General features: G+C 56.5%; 8 protein-coding genes across 8 annotated transcripts; 6 read left to right on the forward strand and 2 right to left on the reverse strand.

Moving 5' to 3' along the window:
- Positions 1–189: 189 nt before the first annotated feature.
- LMH87_008950 (uncharacterized protein) lies at positions 190–687 on the forward strand (the record flags this gene model as incomplete). Its single annotated transcript, XM_056202205.1, has 1 exon — positions 190–687. The coding sequence occupies one exon, from the start codon at positions 190–192 to the stop codon at positions 685–687; it is 498 nt and encodes a 165-aa protein (XP_056056791.1).
- Positions 688–2363: 1676 nt separating this feature from the next.
- On the forward strand, positions 2364–2750 carry LMH87_008951 (uncharacterized protein; the record flags this gene model as incomplete). The annotated part of the gene is made up of 2 exons (XM_056202206.1): positions 2364–2535; positions 2635–2750. The coding sequence occupies 2 exons, from the start codon at positions 2364–2366 to the stop codon at positions 2748–2750; spliced, it is 288 nt and encodes a 95-aa protein (XP_056056792.1).
- A 949-nt stretch (positions 2751–3699) lies between these two features.
- On the reverse strand, positions 3700–5467 carry LMH87_008952 (uncharacterized protein; the record flags this gene model as incomplete). The annotated part of the gene is made up of 3 exons (XM_056202208.1): positions 3700–4108; positions 4182–5167; positions 5243–5467. The coding sequence occupies 3 exons, from the start codon at positions 5465–5467 to the stop codon at positions 3700–3702; spliced, it is 1620 nt and encodes a 539-aa protein (XP_056056793.1).
- A 2909-nt stretch (positions 5468–8376) lies between these two features.
- Positions 8377–9518, forward strand: LMH87_008953 (uncharacterized protein; the record flags this gene model as incomplete). The annotated part of the gene is made up of 2 exons (XM_056202209.1): positions 8377–8810; positions 8870–9518. The coding sequence occupies 2 exons, from the start codon at positions 8377–8379 to the stop codon at positions 9516–9518; spliced, it is 1083 nt and encodes a 360-aa protein (XP_056056794.1).
- A 1451-nt stretch (positions 9519–10969) lies between these two features.
- On the forward strand, positions 10970–12709 carry LMH87_008954 (uncharacterized protein; the record flags this gene model as incomplete). Its single annotated transcript, XM_056202210.1, has 1 exon — positions 10970–12709. One exon carries the CDS (start codon positions 10970–10972, stop codon positions 12707–12709), a length of 1740 nt encoding a protein of 579 aa, XP_056056795.1.
- Positions 12710–13589: 880 nt separating this feature from the next.
- LMH87_008955 (uncharacterized protein) lies at positions 13590–14180 on the forward strand (the record flags this gene model as incomplete). Its single annotated transcript, XM_056202211.1, has 1 exon — positions 13590–14180. The coding sequence occupies one exon, from the start codon at positions 13590–13592 to the stop codon at positions 14178–14180; it is 591 nt and encodes a 196-aa protein (XP_056056796.1).
- Positions 14181–14618: 438 nt separating this feature from the next.
- LMH87_008956 (uncharacterized protein) lies at positions 14619–16570 on the forward strand (the record flags this gene model as incomplete). The annotated part of the gene is made up of 3 exons (XM_056202212.1): positions 14619–14641; positions 15473–15493; positions 15556–16570. The coding sequence occupies 3 exons, from the start codon at positions 14619–14621 to the stop codon at positions 16568–16570; spliced, it is 1059 nt and encodes a 352-aa protein (XP_056056797.1).
- A 572-nt stretch (positions 16571–17142) lies between these two features.
- On the reverse strand, positions 17143–19154 carry LMH87_008957 (uncharacterized protein; the record flags this gene model as incomplete). The annotated part of the gene is made up of 2 exons (XM_056202213.1): positions 17143–17657; positions 17714–19154. The coding sequence occupies 2 exons, from the start codon at positions 19152–19154 to the stop codon at positions 17143–17145; spliced, it is 1956 nt and encodes a 651-aa protein (XP_056056798.1).
- Positions 19155–19214: the final 60 nt, after the last annotated feature.

Raw genomic sequence — 19214 nt, forward strand, 5'->3', positions numbered from 1 at the left:
CAGCTCAGACTACAAAGCCAGGCTACCCTGTAGCAACTCCACCACCTAAAATTTGCTGTCCCATCGTCCATCTCACACACGGTTCACTCGTTACTCAATCGACCTCTCTTCACACGAGCACAACTACCTACGCTCTACCGTCACTCGAGCCAATTAGAGAGTAGCAACACAGTCGCGTGAAAAAAAAAAATGGCTTCCCCCGCGCCCCAGCGAACAGGCTTCGCCCTGCCTCTGCTCTACCGCTTCTTCTTCCTCTTTCTCGAGCCCATCTCAGCGCTCGTGGGCGCCTACTTTTGCCACCTGCGCCAGGCGCGGTACCTCGCGCTCCTCGACGCACCTTCGGCCGCGGCCACGACCTTCACCACCGGCGCCCTGCCGCTTGGCACGTCGGTGGCGCTGTCGCAGCTGGCCAACATGTACCTCTTCTTCGCCCTCAACGAGGCCGTGGTGCTGCGCAGCACCAGCGACCTTCGCGTCTGGAAGGCCGTCCTGGCGGTGCTGCTGCTGGCCGACCTGGGCCACCTGTACTCCATGCGGGAGCTGGGACCGCATATCTACTACGACGTGCTGGGTTGGAACGAGGGCGACTGGGGCAACGTGCCCTGGGTGTACGCGGGTGCGACGCTGCGCATCTGCTTCTTGGCGGGGGTTGGCATGGGCCCAAAGGCGCCGGTGAAGCGCGAGTGAATGGACGGCGATGGGCAGCGGGACAACGGGCATGGCAAAGTCGTAAAATGGATGAGTGCTTGACCAGCGAGCCGCTGCAAATGAGCTGCGGATTAACAACCGCAAACAGCAGCAACAGCAGCAGCAGCAGAGAGATGGTTCATGGCTGCTCCACTGGTATTATTACGAGTGAAATTTTGCCATTCAAATCAGCTCCTGTGTATATCGAATGGCTGGGGAGGGAGGCTCGCTGACATTGATGCTCTATCTGAGTCAAGCCCTTCAGGGAGACTCATCTGCGAGATTTCGCCTCCTGCACTCGCTGCTCTGTGGGACTAGTTTGGAACAGCCACTCCTAGGCGACAGCGTCTATCTCAACAATACAATTTTATGGGCAGTTGCCCTTGCCCGTAACTGCTCGCCCCCCCCTTTGACCTACATGCATTGTGATCAGACAAGCAAACTCATACTAGACATCATGGTAGCACGGTTGCACGGCCAGATTACAGCCGCGCCCGATGTTATGTCTCTAGCACGGCGGAAAGCTCACGAAAAGAGACAGTAAAAAGAAAAATGCTGGGGAACAGGCGATCGGTAGAAATTGATTTGTCTCGGGCTTCTCGTACAGGCTGGCTGGCCATTTCAGTCGGCGGCCTGGCTGCCTATGTTTCCACTGTTTACACCTGGGACATGCAGCTGGCTACTGGTGCCGTATTCTCGCCGTCAGAACCTGCAGTGCTAATTCGTGGCAGAATGTCCAAAAATATCTCGTACGGGCTTTAGAACCGTACGAAGGACAGGAAAAAATCTTTCTATTTTTTCCTGATTCTCGTTGAGCCAAGATTTGGCGCCACGACACCCTGACGGCAACAACGCATCTCGGCCTGATTCCAGACACGCGGAAACATCATATGCAGGAGCCTGCGATGTGATCCTCAGACTGAGTCTTGGAGACCTCGGGGGATAAAATGCTCGACCGTCGTTGGCCAGCGCTGCGGCTCGTATGCACAAGACGCGGGAAGAATCCCCAGCGACATGCATGCAAGCGGCAGCGAATCGATCGGCCGGGGAGACTAAGCCAGTGCTTTATCGGCGCAAATGACCACGAGACAAAGGAAAGGGCTGCATGGCTCAATTTTGGGGTCCGCGATGATGACACGGGAGGGCAGCCCGTCACTAGTAGTGCCCGGCGCGGCACAGGGAAAAAGCAACTAATCACCTAGCCCTCAGTGCGAGGGAGCGAACAACACCCATCTTTAGTGAGACAGTCTTGCCCAGTTGCCCTCTGCGGCCAATAACACGCTCCTCGACTAAGAAAACAGTGCATGGCATTGTGCAGAGACAAAGAGAGAGAAAAGAAGGCATCCCTCGTTGTGGGGGAGCAGACTGCATAGTCCCATAGTGTGCCTGGCCAACAGCGCTGGGCTCGGTGTGATGTGCAGTCTCCCTTACAGAGGCGCCGCAGCAGATGTCCCAACCCAAAATTAGCAAGGGCAAAAAACATGGAAAAGGAAGCAGAGGATCATGGACTTGTTGGTATATAATGGTCTAGTCTTTCCTCTTTATCTACTCTTGCTTCATCACACTCACACAGCTCCTTCAAGTTCCAATACCAAAGCTTCCGTCGCTCTCTCCTCACACTCTTTTTACAGCAAGCTTTACCAAGTCTCTCCTTGACCAATAAACACACCGCAAAAATGCAGTTCTCCATCGTTGCTCTCTTCATTGGCGCCGCCATTGCCACCCCGGTCGCCCTCTCCGGCGAGCTGGCCACCCGTGGCGACGGCCCCTGCGGCACTCTCCTCTACGGCAACCCCCACTGCTGCAGCAGCGATGTCCTCGGCCTCCTTGACCTCAGCTGCAGTACCCGTAAGTTTCCCCTCTCTATCTACAAAGTCGTGGACGTTTCTCCCCACGTCTTAATTTTCTCTCTCTTCTTTTTGGTCTCGGGCTTACACAGAGAAACAGCCTCGTCCGCCAACGACATGGCCGACCTCAAGAAGTCCTGCGGCGACGAAGGTCTTCAGGCCCGCTGCTGCACGATCAATCTTGCCGGCCTCGGTGTCATCTGCAAGGCGGCCTAAGTGTCGTCGCTGCAGCTGCTTGGTCAGAAAACAAAAAGCGGAAAATCAGTGCTGAGTGGAGTTTCCTTGCCTGAGATATGGCAAGCACCCCCCTCTCTGGATGGAAGCTGTTTTGACGGACGGAGGATTTCAATTCTTGAACACAGTGTTAAACTGGCGACAAGGCGGCTTATAACAAGCGTGTTTGCCCACCCATTACTTTTTTTAACATTTACCTTTTGTATAGACGTAATTTTTGGAGGGAAGGGGTTATCTTGGGCTCACCAACCATTTCAGTGACTTTACTGTTCAAAGTATAGGACTGCAAAGGCTTGTGGCTCACCCTGGAATCTCCTACAGAGAAATATAAAGACTTTGGAACTTGAGTCAGTACGGGCTTTTTAAATGTGATGGTATTAGTGACGCTGCGCCTGAGAGCTCCGGCCCGGAGCCGGATCCCGGACTCCACTTGCCCGTCGTGGTCTACGCAGTTGTGCACAATGCTGCGGCAATGTACGCGCTCGAAATGGATAATTTTTATGCATGATAGTTGAAAATCGGCGGAGCCCTCTCAGTTTCTCAAAGATCAAAGTAAACAAATAAATATTATAGGTGATTTCCACCCTAGCATGGTCTGCGCGCGATGGTGCCCAAGTCACTGACACAGGGATCTAAAGCAAGCTTCTTGAGGATCCTCCGGCACTACTAGGCCCTTCCCCTCTACTGCCTAGCCTTCACAGGCGCATAGGAAGTTGCGATCGTTCATGTGGGCTACAGAGCAGGTCATGCGATGAGAAATCTGGGGTTTTCTGTATGCTGGCGAGTTTCGACTCGGTATGAACTGGTGGAGAGGCATGCAAGGACCGAGCGCTGAACTAGGCGACTGAAATTGAGCAAGTATGGGAGCCTGGGTGTCAGGCGACTTTTTTTATTTGCAAAATTATACAAGCGTCTTGAGCCGTGTTTCTAGTTATCCAGTCTTGGCAAAAGTAACATTGCCCTCAAACTCATTCCCGAGCATCACCTTCATCTTCAAGGCTGCAGGCTTTCCGTCATCCCCCTTCACAAACTCGACGGGGTGAAACTGGCCAGCATCGGCCATATAGTCCAGCCACGCTTCGCCGGCGATCCAGCTGTCCCCGGAGACGTGCCGAAACGTCAGCCCGTAGTCCCAGGTCATGTCCGGGCGTTCTGCAACGAGGACCTTGGCATCCGGCTTGCTCTGGTCGGAGCGGAGCGTCAGGGTGCCGTATCCTGCGTCAGAGTACGTGCCCTCCATTTCGGCAAGAGAAAAGGAGGGATCGGCGTGCGTGTGGTTGGGAAAGTGCTTGTTCGCCGCGTCCTCGAATTTCTGCCCGCCGCTAGGTCCTCGAGAGCGGCTGTGGTATCTCGTTTAGTTGTCTGCGCTGTTTTTGAAGGAAGAGAGAGGGGGGGGGGGGGGGGGGGACGTACCCAGCAGGGATATCGACAAGCTCTTCCACCGGTATGCTGAACTTGTCGGCAATGAGCTTCCACGAAATAGCGAAATTGGCGGGTGCAGCTTCGTCCGAATTTGCGAAGATAACGAAGCCAAACTTGTCATTTGGAAACCAGTAGACTTGTGCCCTGAACCCGATCATGACTCCGTCGTGGCGATAGAATACGTGTCCGTTGGTTACACTTCGGTACCAGCCTAGGCCGTATAGAAGGACATCGTTGCCTTTGCCGGCATCTGGATCCGAAAGCACTCTCGGCTTACGAATATCGTGCAGCATGTCGTCAGAGAATACTTGGGTATCATTGACAAGAGCCTGGATCCATTTCGCATAGTCTCTCACATTTGAGATGACGGCCGCTGCGCCGCTCAAATCCGTTACTGGCATGTAGGTTGTCTCGTTGTGCTTGCCAGTCTCATTGACCCAGACGTATCCGGTGGCGAGATCCTGCGGGCCCTGCTTGGCCTCTTCCAGCCCGAAGTAGGTGGAATTCATCTTGAGCGGGTCCCATATCAACTCCTTCATTACCTGTTTGAGACTCTTCTTGGTGACCGTCTCGATGACGTGCGAGAGCGTGATGTACATGTAGTTGCAGTAGTGAAATTCGGCTCGCGGCTCGTGGATATAGGGCAAGTTTCTCATGTTCCGGACGATGTCCGCCGTGGACAGAGGCAGTCCATCCTTTTCTCGCATGAGGGACCTGTCGTGACGAGGAAGTCCAGTCCGGTGGCTGACCGCATCATCAAGTGTTAGATGGTCCGTGGCCCACTGATCCTGAAGTACAAAGTCGTCCTTCAGAATGGAAGAGATGGTGGTCGACCATCCCTCGGCCAATGCCGGGTACGACCCATTTTGTACAAGTGCCGAGAGACAAGCCGCGGTCTGGGCCTTCGTCGTTGACCCGGCATAGAAGAGCGTTTCTGGGGTGACTTTCTTGTCAGGCAGAGCTGAGAAGCCATAGCCCTGCGGAGAAACAAAGTTAGGAGCTATAGGCGATGGGACAATGTCCTGGGAGTAAGTATTGGCAACGGCACATACCTCGGCAAACACATCATGGCTGTCGATTACGGCTATAGCCATGCCAGGAATGTTCCAAAAGTCCATGTTGTCTTTGACCAAAGCAGCAAAGTCGCCCGTAAGGGGACTTTTGCTAGGGAGGAGATTGGTGTCATTTCTCGTGACAACCAAGGCATCAACATGGTGTATCCAGGCGCTGTTGAGGGCTAGGGCCGTAATGGGCAGGAGATGCCGCAAGGTGTACATCCTGCTAGTATGTTGAAGAAGAGAAATGATCTTGATGTAGAGATTGAGGGTGTAAGAAGATGGAAGATCGTGGCAGCGCCGCTTTTGCGTGAAGTGGTGGATTTGTAGATTGACAGTGCTGGTAGGTCTTTGTTCATCATGGAGGGTTCGAACCATGATACTTATGCTTGTGAGCAACAGGCTCAACATCCCCAGAAACAAGTCCTCGAGATGAGATCCGTCTTCGCGTTATACCGGTGATCACTGCGCCTCTTGCTCTGCGTGGTCTGAGGAGCAGACGAGTCATGCGTGCTCGCTGGAGGACATAACCGTAAGTGCAGGGAATACCTTGGTCTTGGGTGGAGCTTGCTCAAGCACGGCGTCTATATGCCTACAGCCAAGCCATGGTTAGAGTTTCACATCAGCTCACGATTTTATTTTTATCAGAGCCAGGTTTCGACTCCTCCTGATGAGGGAGGATAGATTACCCTTGAGCCTTGAGTGCCACAACAAGCGCTTGTGGCTGTGTGGCTTACGCAGGGCCCTCACGCATTTAATTACGCAACTGTTGCTGAAAAAGTTACGCTGCTCTTATTAGGTGGGTTTTGCATAGATTCTAAAAGAGGACTGATATGAGGCAATCACCTTGAGGGAGCCAAAGCGGGTACGGCTGCGTCTGGGTTTACGTAAAAACACTTTACTGTATATCCGCATTCCGCCATCAAAGTTTAGTTTGCGTCTATTCTTGCATTGATTCTTTCGCCACAATATGTCGTAAAATTTTTTTTTTTGGCTTGGAAATTTCAGACGCTGCGATGGGCGCACATATTCGCCGGGCAGGTGCAGTGAGCTGATGATGGCTGTGGCTGCTCGCACTGGTACTCGCCGCACTTGACCAGACTGCCGATTGCCACGCGGAACATCAAACAGCACTTTTAAGAAACCACATCAGCATTGTGTTGGTACGCCAAAGTGCCGACGGAGAACTAAATTAGAATGGCGGGGCACGGGCAGGTGCTGGTGGAAACGCCAACATGCGAAGAGAAGACCGAGCCAAGGAAGAGGGATAGACTCATAATGAGCCAGGCAGTAACTACTACAACACCTATATTCAGCCCTACACATGGAGTCCATGCGGCTTGGAAGTTCCAAGGCCGACCAAAGCGGTTGGCAAGAGCCCATTTTCCACCCACTCCAGCCATCTCCACCATCACCGGACGCACCGTGATGAGGCTCAGCTCGCCAGCCTCACCCGACACCCTGCCCGTAGGAGACACCAATCGTGCCGCACCTGGTATCGCGCGGCCATTATCCGAGTGACCGACAGGCTGCTGTTGACCATCGCGGCAAGGCTGAGCTTGAAGCCAAGAATCGTCAATAGCGCGCCTAGCAAAAATCACCCACAGGGGTGGGCTGTCAAGCATGGACTGTATACGGGTACCCAAGGAAACCTTAAAATATAAAGACGCTAAATTTAGCGAAACATTCAAGACCGTTGATCGGACTCCCACGCCGATTAGTGTGCATCCCACATTTTGCCATGCTACAGAATCGCGCAAAAGGGGCGGGCGGCTGCTAAGCCTTCATGCGAGCTCCATTCTATTCATGGTCTGCTGCGGTCTTGCTCCACGACATGCCAGGGCGAGTGGCACAGCACATGTGCCCCATCATTATATTCGGGTATAGGTAGTCTCGGGGAATAAACAGCTGGGTTTGGTCTTGCATGACATTTTATGAGAGTCATTGACGATTTATATTTAGGGTATTGGTGGATATCGCGGTAGATGGTGCAACCTTGCGTTGGCCGACGATGTAGGCTGATATTAGCCTCAGCCGCACAGCCCTGCTTGCTTCGCCTTGCTCTGACAACCGCCTCGAATCCTGTCTCTGTCTCCGTCGAAGGCGACGAGAGATGTCCCAGCACCATGTACCCGTGAGGTAGTCAGTCTAGGCGGCCTCTGAACAAGCAACAAACATTGTCCTTTCTCGGCGGATCCATGGTAGAGCGCCGCGCTTTCTTCGACTTCACCGAGACAACACAACGGCCATCCCACGGCCCGCCCCAACAAAATCACAGGGAGTGCAAGGCTCAGGGACCAACCTTGACTTTTGTGCAAAGAATTCAAAGACTTGACAAGTTGAATCGAGACTGGGAATCCTAAACTTGATGATAATGTCGCACGGCTGACAGCTCCGGCCCGATCCCGGACTCCGGAGCCCACTTGCCCGTCATGGGTACGCGGGTGTGCAAATGCTGCTCCGACGCGCTGACTCCAAATAAAGGATTTTTTTTTCTCGCGCAATTCCTAAGCAGTGGACCAGTCACCCAAAGAACAATTGTGCGCCTGAATACAAGCTTTCTACAATGAGCTGCGTCCCGGGCCAGAGCCCTGCCACGGCCGGCCGGCCGGCCGGCCTTGGTTTGACAGCGGCGCGCCGAAGCTTGAATTTGAAAGCTTGGTAGCACGCAATATTACGCAGGCAGAACATGACGGCTCTCGCGCATTTGACCTCTGGTATCCGCTTGGCTGCGTACGTATAGATGCCGCCTGAGAGCATTACTCCGGGTCGCCGCGACAATTCAGCTGCGTAGTACACGCTCGTTGGTGGAATAATTTCTCCGAGGGGCTCTCTTCAGCCGCATGCCCCCACGGAGCCGGAGCCGGCCAACGACGCCACATTGACAGTTACGGGGCCGTTGTCTGTCAATCTGGCTCAATTCGGCAATGGGCTTGATGGCAGCCCGTGTCCAGAATTTCGGCGGGGAGGGGGACCCCATGATAAGGAGGGGTTGTTGGAGCTGTTAGTTTTTTTCTCCAAGCTCTTCGTTCATATCTTGCTTCATCTTCACTTTTTTCGAACTGTACTTTGAGTCTGACAGGTTTCAAGATCACAAACCCTCACCAGCATCGTAGTGTATTTTCGTCGCCATGTCCTATCCCGAGCAGTTCACCGGCTTCCAGGCCCCCAGCGCCGAGGCGTGGAAGGACTTCGAGAAGCAGTCGTGGGCACCGCGGCCCTTTGAGGACGTCGACGTAGACATCAAGGTCGAGTGCTGCGGTGTCTGCGCCAGCGACCTGCACAAGATCTCGGGTGAATGGGGCGCGTGCCCGTACCCGCTGGCCGTCGGGCACGAGGTGGTCGGCCGCGTCGTGCGCGCCGGCCCCAAGGTGACGCTCGCCAAGGTCGGCCAGCGCGTCGGCGTCGGCGCCCAGGTGTGGTCGTGCCTCGAGTGCCGCCAGTGCAAGAACGGCAACGAGACGTACTGCAGCAAGCAGGTCGACGCCTACGGCAGCCTGTACCCCAACACGCAGCACGTCACGCAGGGTGGGTATGCGTCGCACATTCGCATCCACGAATACTGGTAAGCGACTGTCCCGCCTGGAATAGCCACGAGGACAAGCTGACGGATGGCCAACACAGGGTGTATCCCATCCCGGACGGTCTCGACAGCGCGCAGGCCGCGCCGCTGCTGTGCGCCGGCATCACCTCCTTTTCGCCGCTGAAGCGCTTCGGCGCAGGGCCCGGGAAAAAAGTCGGCATCGTGGGCGTGGGCGGCCTGGGCCACTACGGCATCATCTTTGCCAAGGCGCTGGGCGCGGAAGTCTGGGCGATCTCGCGCACGCGCGCCAAGGAGGCCGACGCGCGGGAGATGGGCGCCGACGGCTTCATCGCCACGAGCGAGGCCGGCTGGCACGAGCCGCACAAGACGACGTTTGACCTGATTGTCAACACGGCGACGTCGTTTGACGGCTTCGAGCTCAGCCAGTACCTGAGCCTGCTCGACGTGCACGGGCGCTGGAACTCGGTCGGCCTGCCGGGCGGCGACGGCATCGTGGTGCGCAACCAGGACTTTATCACGAATGGCTGTTTCATCGGCACGTCGCACCTCGGCAGCCGCGCGGAGATGCTCGAGATGCTGCAGCTCATGGCGGACCGGAAGCTGCCGTCGTGGGTGGAGAGGATCCCGCTGTCGAAAGAAGGCCTGCAGGAGGCGTTTGGGAAGCTGGAGACGAACAAGGCGCGCTACCGCTCGTGCATGACCAATTACGATGACCAGTTTGGCGCGTGAAGAGGGTGATGGTGATGGTGATGGTGGATGGAGGATGATGAGACGATGTGGATGACCTTGTGTGCATGGGGGCTATTGTCACGCAGAGCAGTTATTAGTTATAAAAGAGAGCGTGGATTAAAGAAGAAAGCTAGTTATAGGGAGACTCGTGGGGACACCCTTATAGGGTGCCACCTATAAACGCCGGAAAAACACATACTAAATAACGAAGCCTCGTACGTGTCCTGCACCGTCACCCTTGCTTGACGCCCGACACCCCTCCTTTCTGTATTAGCATGAAAAAGAGCTTTTTCAGAAGACTGGCTGCAATGTTGTGCGATCGCTGCTGTGGAACCTTCCGAGGCCCATTTCCTGATAAATTGCGAGATCACTATTATAGTACACAGAAATTGGAGCGGGCGGTCTTCAACAAGTGCACATCTGTCGTATTACTAACTTCTACTATCACTTATAGCCACCACCACTAACCAATTGGAAATAATTATAGCTAATTTCACATAAGTAGCCTCTACCGACAACTACTGACCAGCACTAACTAATAGCCACTAACCAGACACCAGCACTTACTTACACTAACTGCCGCTCTCCCACCCCGACCAACAGGCGGGGAAGTTAAGTCGATATAAGCCTCAGTGCTCGCCTCTCGAAAGCCATAATCTATCATATATCATACACTATCCAAAATGGATCTAACGCATCATGAAGGACGTTGGCGTCTATAATTGCCACATAGGGGGTGGTGTAGAACGCTCGCGTCACTTGACTAGAACGACGGTATGATCCATAAAGGGAGCTCTAAAAGGCGTAGCCTCAAGACGTTAAGCCGAGAGTGATAGTGTAAATTATTCGCCAGATATTCTTCACGTTCAAGCTGGCAATGGCAGCTAGAAATCGACGTGGAAATACAACTCATGGGTTTGCCGAGGTTTGCCGAATTTGATTAGTCGAAAAGCTAAGCTACGGCGACTCAGAAATCAGACCGCAGCGACGCTCTCCCTTTTGTGTATTTTGTGTACTCAAATACCAAGAACAGATATGCACATCAACGAGGTCGGTGGCTTCCTTAAACTAGTATATGCTCGACCTTTTTGTTGTTCACGTCGCCCTCTATAGGTGACGAGCAGTAGCCTTCTAGCTTTCGCGATTAATAGTAGAGAGCAATGCGATTTTCTTGTATTTTGAGTGGCTAGGTCGTCGGCGAAGACAAAGTCAAGTACGACGCGCTCCCAAGGCAAGGCCACGACGAGGGCCAAATCGTGCATATAAGGCCTTATTTCTATAGCCCCGCTCCCATACATTGTTTTGTCTAAGCATATGCAGCCAGCAACACCACAACGGGCAACGCTGCGGCTCACGTACCCGCTACCCCGCGGCTCATAGGTCCTAGAATATATAACCGGAGGGCCTGTCAATACAGGGTCGATTCTTGCATCACTTAACACGGCATCACAATGGAGGGAAAGAACCAACTACTTGGGCAGGAAGACGGCCGGGCCATACGTGCTAAGCAGCGGCTGTATTGGTATCATCGGCTGGCCGTTGCCCTGGTCGCGATACTCTTCCTGCGCTCAACGTGGAGCTTTTTCGCTCCAAGCCCACATCATCATTCCGTAGAGGAAGCAATCCGTCGGTACGACGGCGAGAGCATCGAGTGGAAGCTCTGCGCCACCAACAATGGCCATGACCTCGAGTGTGCCTCTATCGACGTCCCCATGGACCACTTCAACGCCGCCACCTCTGGCGACAAGACGTTTAGCATCCCGCTCATCCGCCTTCGTGGCAGCAAGGCCACGAGGAACCTCCTCGTCAACCCCGGCGGCCCCGGAGGCAGCGGCGTCGAGTTTGTGTTCCGGCTTGGCGGCTTCGTCAAGTCTATCGTTGGCGACGACCTGCACATTGTCGGCTTCGACCCCCGAGGCATCAACGGCTCCCGGCCCGAGGCGCTCTGCTATCCGGACGCGATGACACGCATGCAGCGGTCGCAGATCTGCGTCTCCGACCACAGCCAGTTCGACCCGGAGCTGTACTCGTGGACCGAGAACTTTGTGCAGGCTTGCGCCGACACGACGGGCGCCGAGCACATCAAGTATGTCAACACGCCGCAGACGGCTGCCGACATGAACAGCATCCTCGACGCCCTCGGCCAGGACGCCATGGTGTACTGGGGATTCAGCTATGGCACGGTCCTGGGCCAGACGTATGCGTCCATGTTTCCTGAGCGGTCAGAGCGGGTTGTCATTGACGGCGTGGTCAACCTCTTTGACTGGTACGAGGAGATGATTACCTTGGAGGGGCTCGTTGATGCCGAAAAAGCCCTGACGGGATTCTTCGACAAGTGCATGAAAGAGGGCGAAGCCTGTCCCTTGGCACACCTGGCAGAAGATGCTGCAAAGCTCGAGGACAAGGTCATGGCCGCAGTCAATGCGCTGAAGGAGAACCCCGCAGACGTCTACCTCAGCAACACAGACTACGGTTCGCTCATATACGGCACGATGCTGTCGGCCATCTGGACGACGCTCCTCAAGCCTGCAGAGTGGTACGTGCTCGCCGACAGCCTCGCGCAGCTCGTCCAGGGCAACGCCACGGACGCGTTTGAGAGGTACGGCCTCAAGGGCTACTTTGTACCGGAGTTCTTCGACCACAACGCCATCGTCGCCAACAACGACCACATAACGGGCAAAGACAATTGGCCTCAGAAGGGGGAGCTGGTCAAGTGGTTTCAGCCCTTTCTAAATGCATCCATCTTTAGCACTGGGGCAGCCAGGGAGTTTTACCTGGCGTCGCAGTGGCGCTTGCCGACGACGCACAGCTTCAAGCCCAGCCGCAGGGTCGCCACCAAGCACCCGCTGCTGATCCTCTCACAGACGTACGACCCTGCGACGCCGCTCGTGTCCGCGCGCCTGGCCAGGGACACGTTCGAGGGCTCGAGGCTCGTCGAGTGCCTGGGCGTCGGGCACTGCACCACGGCGATTCACTCGGCGTGCTCAGCGAAGCTGGTTCGCGAGTTTCTAGTAGATGGCACCCTCCCAGAGGAGGATGTGCAATGTAAGGTAGACGGCAAGTATTTTATTCCTCTAGAGGAGAAGGAAAAGATCATGCTTAGGGGCGCTAGCGATGGGGCCTCGGACGAGGAGAGGCTTTGGGCTGCGCAGCTAGGGCTATCAAATGGTCTAACGCCACCGCGATTTTAAGCTTGAGAATAGTAAAAGGTTTTCAGTAACAAGTCGGGGTATATACTAGTTGAGGTAATAATCTAACCCCAGATGTAACCTTGAAAAAAGAGAGTAGTCAAAATAGAGAGTAATCAAAATAGAGAGTAATCAAAATAGAGAGTAATCAAAATAGAGAGTAATTAAAATAGAGAGTAATTAAATAGAGAGTAAAAATATAACCCTAGATGATGCAGGTGTAAAATTGCTCTCTCTGCCACCATACAGTACTCGTCAAACTTCAGTCTGATAGAAGAGGTTTTTACAGAATTAAAAGCATGCATCAAGAAGCATTGAAATGTGTAAAGGGCTCAGTGAGGCAGACTTTCAGGCCGTTTTGAGGCTCTGTGTCAGGACCGTAGGCTCAGGGCGGTAGCGGCACGGCCCATGATGAGAGATAATAATAATTTCTCCACCGCCTGCATATCATTGTTTGAGTCTCTCAAACAAGTCCATCTCGTCCCGATGGAGTGTGACCTCTGTAGTGGAATAGACTCCACAAGGAATCGTGCAGCCTCGTTGGAAATGACGGGCAAAACAAGCCAGACAATCAGGTATCCAAGACATGAAATTACTGCATCGTGTAAACGAACGGTTCAACACATACTGAAAACAAAAAGCAAACTTTCCCGTCATGTTTGGTTCAGCTGGTGCTCCACAGTGCCTCAGTTCAGCCAAACGTGACTCAAACGGCGGCGACCGTGAAGCCAAGGCAGAATCGCAAACACATTTATACAACCGCATGCACACCCAACTACGAACTCCAACTACGAATCGAAGTGCCATGATATCCAAGTGCTACAAATCAAGAGGCTGTTCCGAGAGATTTTCCTTGACTCCCACAAGCACACACACGCACACCATGTCAACAACCGACTTAACGGTCAAAACAGCGCGCCTGTCGCTGCGCGAGCTGCCGCCCAACAGCCACCTCGTGCACGCGACCAACTGCCTCGCGACGTGGGGGTCTGGCATCGCCGCCGAGCTCGCAGCCATATTCCCCGACGCCTGCAAAGCCTACAAGGCATTCTGCCACGCCGCCAAGTCCAGCGCCAGCGAGCGCCGGCCGCCGCGCAGCCTGGCGGGCCAGTGCCTCGTGATTCCGCCGCAGGAGGGCGACGTTGCGCGCGGCGCGCCCCGGGTGCACATTGTGTGCCTGTTCACCTCGTACGGCTACGGGACGCCGAACCGACGGACGGGGAAGCCGGGCAAGGACACCACGGACAGGATCATCCAGCAGACGCGGACGAGCCTAAAGGCGTATCGGAGCAAGGTGGACGAGGAGGCGGCGCGGGAAGGGGGGCGGGAGGTGGCTGTCTATTCGCCCATGTTCAACTCGGGCGCGTTTCGCGTGCCGTGGCAGAGGACGCTCGAGGTCATCGAGGAGGAGTTTGCGGGTGCCGAGGCGGCGTGGACTGTGGTGCTGCAGCCGGCGCAGCAGCGGAGCAGGTGATGGCGTTGCTGCGTTTCCGGATTGAACAATAAGACGGCTTGATTAGCGCTGTCTTGATGGATTACACAGCAGCCTCCAATGTTTGAGCATGACCTGGGGCAAGATTTAGAATTATTAAGCTTCGTATAGATGGCGAGGAGGCTTCGATCTCAGCTCTGTGGACCTCGAGTGTGCGCCACGGGGTCATGAGGGTGCTCTGGCGGAAACGAAGAGCAAGTGTATCGACATGCTTCCAGCCCTACAACAAGGAGTCGACTTGTTGAACAGAAAGGAGGGCAGTTGAAAAAAAGAAGAAGAAAAAAAAAAAAAAAAAAGAGGAAGAAATGCAGGGCCGTATTGCTAGTTTTACCCCAGTAATTCGGTAACCCAGAGCATCAGCATTGCCCATGTTCATGGAACAACCGGTATGCAGCAAAGCACCGTGAGACTAATACGAAAATGGACGCGGCCAAGAGACCCCAGTGAGTCAAACCCGTCGGCGAGCCCAAAACGTACTGGCCGCCACGGGCCAAAAGAGGGTCCCCGAATTCAGCACGCAGATTGGACAATGGCTCCCTTTGCAATATCCATCAGCCAACATTCGACCAGATGAAGCCGATTTCTTGACGCAGCTTCCGTGCACCGTTGTTCGGAGCGGCAAGCGCAGTCACATCAGCCCCGGTCGACGCCGTTGAAGGGAGCCCCGCCGTGACCGTTCCTCAAGCCACATTCTGCTCTTTGCTGGTGTCTTTCTGCCTTGCAGTCGCGACATTCGCGAATTTCTAAGCGATAACGGGCCTGGCAGAGGAAGCCCACTCCAGCAGTGGTGACAAAGCACTTGGGCGTTTTGCCTGCGCAAGCCACCTCCGATGTGGTTGTTGACTTGCCCGGCAGCCCTCGTCATCCTCCGGCACACTGCACCTCGAGTCACCAATTAGTGAATTATACCATCTGCTCCCCTGTCTTGGTTCGCATTGACACGATTCCTCTGCTTTTCAGCCGAGCCCCCGCCGCCCGCCGGGGTACTGAGCCGACCTTGGTGGGCGCCAGAACAGCCATCAACTAGCCGCCTGGCGAAAAAATTCTAGTGCATCGTGAATGACTACATCCTTCACGCACTTTATATAAAGGCTTGGCCTCACCCCCGTTGATGCCGTCGAGGAAATGGACACACTCTCAAAAAATATACAAGATATTACGCAACACTGCACACTCAACACAATTCGCACCTTTTGCCTCGCCGTTTCACGCGACTTACACGGTTCAACGTCGTCCCGTTGCGCTCTTTAGCAAATCTTGCTACTCTGCGGCAGTCCCATCCCAGCAGCAGCCATGTGAGCATCTTCTACGTCCAAATATCCCCCTCAGCATGCTCATGCAAAAAAAAAAAAAACAGGTCCGACTCGGTTGCCAGTCCTCCCTACTCCGCCACTGCCCCCGCGCAGCTCGGCCTCTCCCTCCGCTACCGCAAGCTCGCCGCCCGGAGCGAGATTCACAGCGTCGGCCTCTCCGCCGACCCCCTGCGGCCCGTCGCCTGCGCGACCTTTAACGGCGGCCAGATGGACCAGGTCTGGCTCGACATCTTCGACCTCGACTCCCAGCGCGGCCTGTCCAAGGTGCCCGGCGGCCACGCCGCCTTTGCGCCGCCCGCCGCCCCGGCGTCTGCCTCTTCCGTCGCGCGCGTCGCCACCCTGCGCGACTGGACCGTGCAGCTCGGCCCCGGCGTCGACTACCGCCACTCGACGTCGCTGCTGCTCCGCGACGTCCACACCGGCAAGTCGCTGCTCGAGATCAAGGGCGCGAGCGGCGACCCCGTCGCCTGGAGCCCCGACGGCCGCGCCGTCGCCGCCGCGGAGCCGCGCCGCCACCGCGTCGGCGTCTGGGACACCCGCACCGGCAATCTCCTGGGACGCGTCGTCTCGCACATTGACCGCGTCGAATTTGCCGCGTTTGCGCCCGACATGAACCTCGTCACGGCGTCGCGCGACGGCACCCTGCGCGTCACCAACCCCGCCACGAGCAAGACCGTCGCCAAGCTGGAAATCGAGGGCCTCGGGGCCGGCAACCCGCGCGCGCTCGCCGTCGCGGCCGACGGCACCATCGCGTCCGTCTGGGGCACCTCGGTGCACGTCTGGACGCCGCGCGCCAATCACCTGACGTCGTACACGCTGGCGTCGGTGCGCCGCGCCGAGGGCTCCCCGCTGGCGCTGTCCCCCGACGGGCGGTACATGGCCTGCTGGACCGAGGACGGCTTCGACGTCATGGAGGTGCGGTCGGGCGCGACGGTCGCGGCGCGCAACGGCGGCGCGCTCGTCACGGCGGCGGCGTTTTCGGCGGACGCGAGCGTGCTGCTCCTCGGCCGCATGGACGGCCACCTCGAGGTCTGGGACCTGTCCCGCAAGAAGGCCTAGTTTGCGGCCATGACTCGCAGCCCCTTGTTTTTCGTTTCTGCGGAAAATACCATGGCGACTTGGTAAACTTGAGGGCCTGGAAGTGGGCGACGTTTGATTCACACGGAGTTTTGATTACTTGTTCAGATTGGATATGAAAGGAACCGCATGGTAACGAAGCATTTTTTTCGGTCTGCTTCCAGTTGTTAAAACTACCGCCGAATTATGATTTGGTTGGTTTTGAAACTCTGGAAGCCGGTCTTTTTTTTTTCTACTTTTGGCCTACTACAGCGATGGCTTTTCTACCTACTGGTTCTTCTGCTTTTATTGCTTTTCGTCTACTTATACGGCTACTTCAACAGCCACAGCATCATACAGTTCAACTCAGCATAGTCTAGTTCTTCTAATTGCTTCTCTACTCACGAGGCCGTAATGTGTTTTATATACTGTATATATCAAAATAATAGATACCCGGCGTGTATGCCACTTTTTCCTTTTCTATCCTTTCATGCATTTTTGTCTAGTATCTGTGTGTGCGTGTGTGCTTGCGTGATTGCGTGCTCTGGAGGCAAAGCATCTTCCCCCGAGAGACATCACAGCAGTTCCATCTCGCGACGAAACAGCACCTCGCCACCGTCCAAGGTACCGCCCGCCTTTGGAACCTTGACAGCACCCCTCTTCACCAGCTCGATGCCCAGCCTCGTGACCAGGCCGTCGCAGCCGCGCGCGGCCATGATGTCCGCCGACACGGGCAGCGGCTCCTCCTTGCCGGTGATGTTGCTGTGCGTGTAGATCTCGCCCAACGGAAACGCCAGATCCGGCGTGCCCGAGAACGGGCTGTAGTAGACCGTCGACAGGCCCCAGGGGATGCTCACGGGACGCAGCGTCGTGCGCACGTCGGGCACGCCGTAGTGGTCGCTGTAGAGCAGCAGCGCGGACGAGCAGCTGGCGCTGCCCGTGGCCGTCAGGACGTGCGACCGGAACCAGCTGCTAAAAGTCTCCTGCTGGCGCTTGGCGGCCGGGTAGGCGGACGCGGGCGCCGCGCTGGCCCATTCCCAGCGGCCGCTGGCGGAGGGATTGACAAAGGGCTTTCGGCCGTCGTGCTTCTCTATACAGGTCAAAGTCAGCAGTTGGTCCGCAATCAACACGAAGTGGGTAACGCACCAGCGTAATCGGCAAAGAACTGTTTGCCGACGAGATCCCACTGCTCGCTCGCCACGAGCGTTGCATATGTGGTGTTGAGATACGTCGCAAGGTCCACGTCGCCGACCTCCTCCGGCCGCGTGCTCTTCCACAGCATCTCCAGGTCCAGCCTCTCAACCGTGGCGCCCGTAATCTCCACCGTCGCGTTCAGAAACCGCCCCAGCATCCCATCCACCTCGCGCCGCTTCCCCAGCGGCCAATCCATCACATACACCGTCTTGGGGTACTCTGGCGCCTCCACGCCCACCAGGGACGTGTAGTTGCTCCCGTAGAGCGCCTTTTGCGCCGCGTCCCAGAGCGCCGGATCGCGCGCCACAACCCCGGGCGTGTCCAGCGTCGGCGCCAGCGGCGTCACGCCGTCGAGCGCCACGAGGCCCGTCGTCGGGCGGTTGCCGAGCACGCCCGCGACCTGCGCCGGGTTGCGCACGCTGCCGCCCGTGTCGCTGCCCAGGGCAAGGTCCAGCCACGGGTACGCGGCGACGCTCGCGCCCGCGCCCGACGAGCTGCCCAGCGGCACCGAGTACCCGTCGCCGCGCGGGTTGAACGGCAGGTGCATGTCCACGGCGTCGGCCGCGTAGCGGTCGCCGTTGGCAAACTGCGCGAGCGCCTGGTACCCGACGACGACGGCGCCGGCGTCCACGAGCCGCTGCACCGACGGCGCGGTCGCGTTGCAGCTTGGATAGAGGTGGTACCACGCGCGGTTGGCGTTGGAGCGCCGCGCGCCGCGCACGCAGAACAGGTCCTTGACGCCGAGGCGCACGCCCGCGAGCGGCTGCGAAGGGTCGGTGCGCGCGGCGTGCTGGTAGTAGAGCCGTGAGGGCACGCCGATGGTCAGCGTCATGGCCGTGGGCCGCTGCGCCGACAGCGTCTGCACGCTGCCGTCGGGGTTGTGCAGCAGCGCGCCCGTAAACGAGTTTGTGTAGTCGTCGTAGAGGCGCAGCGCGCGGTGGACCTCGCCGGTGTGCACGTTGAGAAAGTACGGCCCCGAGGGAAGCAGGCTGGTGGTGCCATTCTGGAGGGTGTGCACCGACGCCGTCGTGTTGAGGAGCTGCGTGGAAGATGTCTGCGGCGAAGCGGCATGGCTGCCGGCGACGTAGACACCGCCGGCGAGGAAGGACGGCTGAAAGACATCGTCGAGCTCAGTCCAGCTTTGCAGTAGGGAAGCCAGGCCTGTTGCGTTGCCCTCGCTCTGGACCACCGTCACGGCTGCAAAGCCGCCGGCAGGCGCCTTGTAGCTGCCGCCGCGCGGCACGGGGAGCTCGCCGGCGACATTCGGGTCGATGAAGTAGTAGTCATCGCCGAGCTGGACACTCGCGCCGGTAAAGACCACATTGGCGGAGGCGACGCAGCTCAACAGACCAACAAGAGCCCAGGGGCTGCTTCTCACGAGAATTGACAGCATCGTACTTTACTATACCGCAAAGGACCAGAGAATCATTCAGCTTGGGGCGACAGCTCGGCT

The sequence above is a fragment of the Akanthomyces muscarius genome, assembly GCF_028009165.1.
Source record: "Akanthomyces muscarius strain Ve6 chromosome Unknown contig_18, whole genome shotgun sequence".
In the NCBI taxonomy this organism is placed as follows: domain Eukaryota; kingdom Fungi; phylum Ascomycota; class Sordariomycetes; order Hypocreales; family Cordycipitaceae; genus Akanthomyces; species Akanthomyces muscarius.